General features: G+C 43.5%; 1 protein-coding gene across 1 annotated transcript in view; it reads left to right on the top strand.

Annotated features, from left to right (window-relative positions):
- Lpcat2 (lysophosphatidylcholine acyltransferase 2) overlaps nucleotides 1-2,934 on the top strand; it is a 59,832-nt gene that overhangs the window by 53,928 nt on the left and 2,970 nt on the right. The window contains exon 13 of the mRNA XM_005369592.2: nucleotides 989-1,124. Coding sequence (XP_005369649.1) covers nucleotides 989-1,124 — 136 coding nt within the window. The remainder of the gene's footprint in view (nucleotides 1-988; nucleotides 1,125-2,934) is intronic.

The following is a 2,934-nucleotide window of genomic DNA, read 5'->3' as shown; positions in this document are numbered from 1 at the left end:
GGCACACACTTGTCTAATGCCTGGTGTCTGTTTCCACCGTCAAGTCCTGTTCTATTAAACCCTTTGTTAGCTTCAGTTGGCACACACTTGTCTGATCTTTCTAAGCCTCAGTCCCTCTTCTGCCCACCTCTCAATGGTGGCTGGCCCAGGGCTGGTTCTCACTCCATACCCTCTCTGCAGACGAGCTGCACACGCCCCTGGTTCAGTTCTTACCCGAATTTCTACCTCTTGAGTTCATAACTGATTCTTTTTTCCCCCTTCTTACTTACTCCTGGCGCCTCTAACTCAGATTTAACTTTTCTAGGCACAACTCTTATCTCATTTGGCAGTAGTCACAACTGTTTTCCTCAGTTACCCAACTAGAAAACTCTGGCTCTTCGGCTCCTTCCCATCACTACAAATCTTTTCTGCAGCCTGTGTCTGTGCTGTGTGTACAATCTGTCCTTCCTGTCCTGCTTGTCCACCCTAGCCTCACTTGGTCTTCTTGCTTGGGAAAGGCTCCTGCTCCTATACTGTCCTGCACACTATGTCTACTTCAGAGGCCTCCTTCAGAAGACATGTGATTAACCTCTTCCCTTTGCAAGTATTAGGTGGGGCCCTATACATCCACCATAATCTGGACTTAAGTCCCAGGGACTCACCTGCCATTCCTTTTATCATCTGGGAACTTCTCTTTACATTATGAGAACCAACTGTAATGACAGCCTTTGTGGACCTCCCTGGGTGAGAGTCATCAGGTCCCTCCAGGGCTCCTATGTCTTTTAGTACGTACCTATTGGCATGGCCCCAATTCTGGTTCTGCCTCTTTCCACTACCAAACTACTGTAGGCATTTAAGTCTTACAAGAGGAACAGAGACCATTCTCCCCCGTCCCCTCTTGCATGTATATACATTAATATATGCATACATGCATATATATCTTGTACAGTAACTATTTCCATTATTAAAGGCTTTACTTTGCCACTTCCGTGTGCTGTTTCCCTTGCAGCTCTTCGATGTTGACGAGGATGGCTACATAACAGAGCAGGAGTTCTGCACCATTCTGCAGGCTTCTCTTGGAGTGCCTGACCTTGATGTTTCCGGTCTCTTCCGGGAAATTGCCCACGGGGACTCTGTTTCCTATGGTGAGTAGGCAATCCCACTCCCCACTCATTTATGATGAGAGCATCCGGGCCTTGAATTGAGAGTCCTTGGCTGACTATTAGTAACAGCAATGACGATGGTGGCTACAGTATTGTTACGGTGGTGATAGTAACAGCTAATTATTGAAGACTCGCACGCCAGGTTCTCTTTTATATTTTGTGTTTATAAACTTGTTTAATCAGTGTCCTGATTTTTATTTTATTTTTATTTTATTTTATTTTTGTTTTTTCCACATCTGTGTTTGGCGACGAACAAAAGATTTAAGTAGCTTTCTGAAGACTGTCCACCTGAAGATTGTCAGAGCCAGGGTTCAAAAACTAAGAGTCTGGCGTTAGAGCCTGTACCATTGACGACACCTCAGTGCCTTTCCTATCTGCACTAAGTGTGGCTGCCCTGAGTGAGCTAGTCAAGCTGGGCTGTAACTGCAGGGGAGGGGTATGGCCCAAGGCACCACGACACTAGTAGCTAAATGACTTATGAAGGTCTATGTAGTAGCTTATATGGGCAGCCTTTGTCTTTGTCATCTTAGAGCAACCCCCATGAGGGAGTGGCCATGAGAGAAGGTCTGTGGTACTGTGGTGTAGATACAGACCCGTGCGCTGGCTTCTCCTTCATCCTGATGGCTCAGAACCGTACATCAAAACAATGGTGGTAGATCGCTTTCCCTTTATTCCCCAGTGTGGTCTTTCAGAAACGTGGAGGCCTAGGTGATTGTTTCCTGCTTAGCTTTGACGTGGTCCTGGATGCCAGGCCAGCTTATCTTCCCCAAGCTTTCGCCTCCGGCTGGAGGGACACTAACTACCTAATTACATTGCCCTGATGGTGTTCCCAGAGGTTCAGCTTATTCATGCTTACGGGATGGGGAAATCAGGTCAGATACTTCTCTTACTCTGTGTTTAGTTACTGGCCTTTTGTCTGCCCCATATTCTCTTTGAGATAATTACATATAGAGGGCTAAGAATCTGTTGAGGTCATTAAAAAAAAACCTTCAAAAACTCATGTAAACTAAATTTTCTTTGGGCATTTGTTTCCATGATACCCTCTAAAAATACCAGTTTTTAAAGCTTATTTTTCTATGTATATGTTTATTTCTGTGCCTCTGTGAGTTTGCGTGCACCATGTGCATGCAGTGCCCAATTAGGCCAGAAGAGGGCATCGGATCCCCTGGAACTGGAGTTGTAGCCAATTGTGAGCTAGCATGTGGGGGTTGGGAACCACTGAGCCTTTTCTCCACCCCCCAGAACTACCAAATTTTGACGAAGTGTTTCATTCAAAGATAATAATTTTTAACTATATTAAAATTATTTGTGCTGGCCATACTTTGGTTAGCTTAATAATCTGTTAGATGCTAAACTGTTTGGTAATTTTTTAAAGATTTATTTATTTTATGTATAGGAGTTGTAGTTGTTTGTGGACCGTATGCCTATCTGGGGCTCACAGAAGTCAGAACAGGGCAATGGATCTCCTGGTCCTAGAGTTATGGACGATTGTGAACTGCCATGTGGACGCCAGGAGTCAAATCTAGGCCCTCTGCAAGAACAAGTGCTCTTGACTGATGAGACGTGTCACCAGTCCCAGGAGATTCTTTTCTTTTTTTAATTAAAAATTTTAATATAATATATTCTGATCATAAATAATATATTTATTTGAAAATTTATATATACACATATATATGTAGATAGAGGAGATAATTTTTAGCATATTCACCTCTTTCTTTTTTTTTCTTTTTTTTTTGGTTTTTTCGAGACAGGGTTTCTCTGTGGTTTTGGAGCCTGTCCTGGAACTAGCTCT

Source organism: Microtus ochrogaster, unplaced genomic scaffold (genome assembly GCF_000317375.1).
Source record: "Microtus ochrogaster isolate Prairie Vole_2 unplaced genomic scaffold, MicOch1.0 UNK54, whole genome shotgun sequence".
Taxonomy (NCBI): domain Eukaryota; kingdom Metazoa; phylum Chordata; class Mammalia; order Rodentia; family Cricetidae; genus Microtus; species Microtus ochrogaster.
This window is presented reverse-complemented; position numbering and strand designations above follow the sequence as displayed.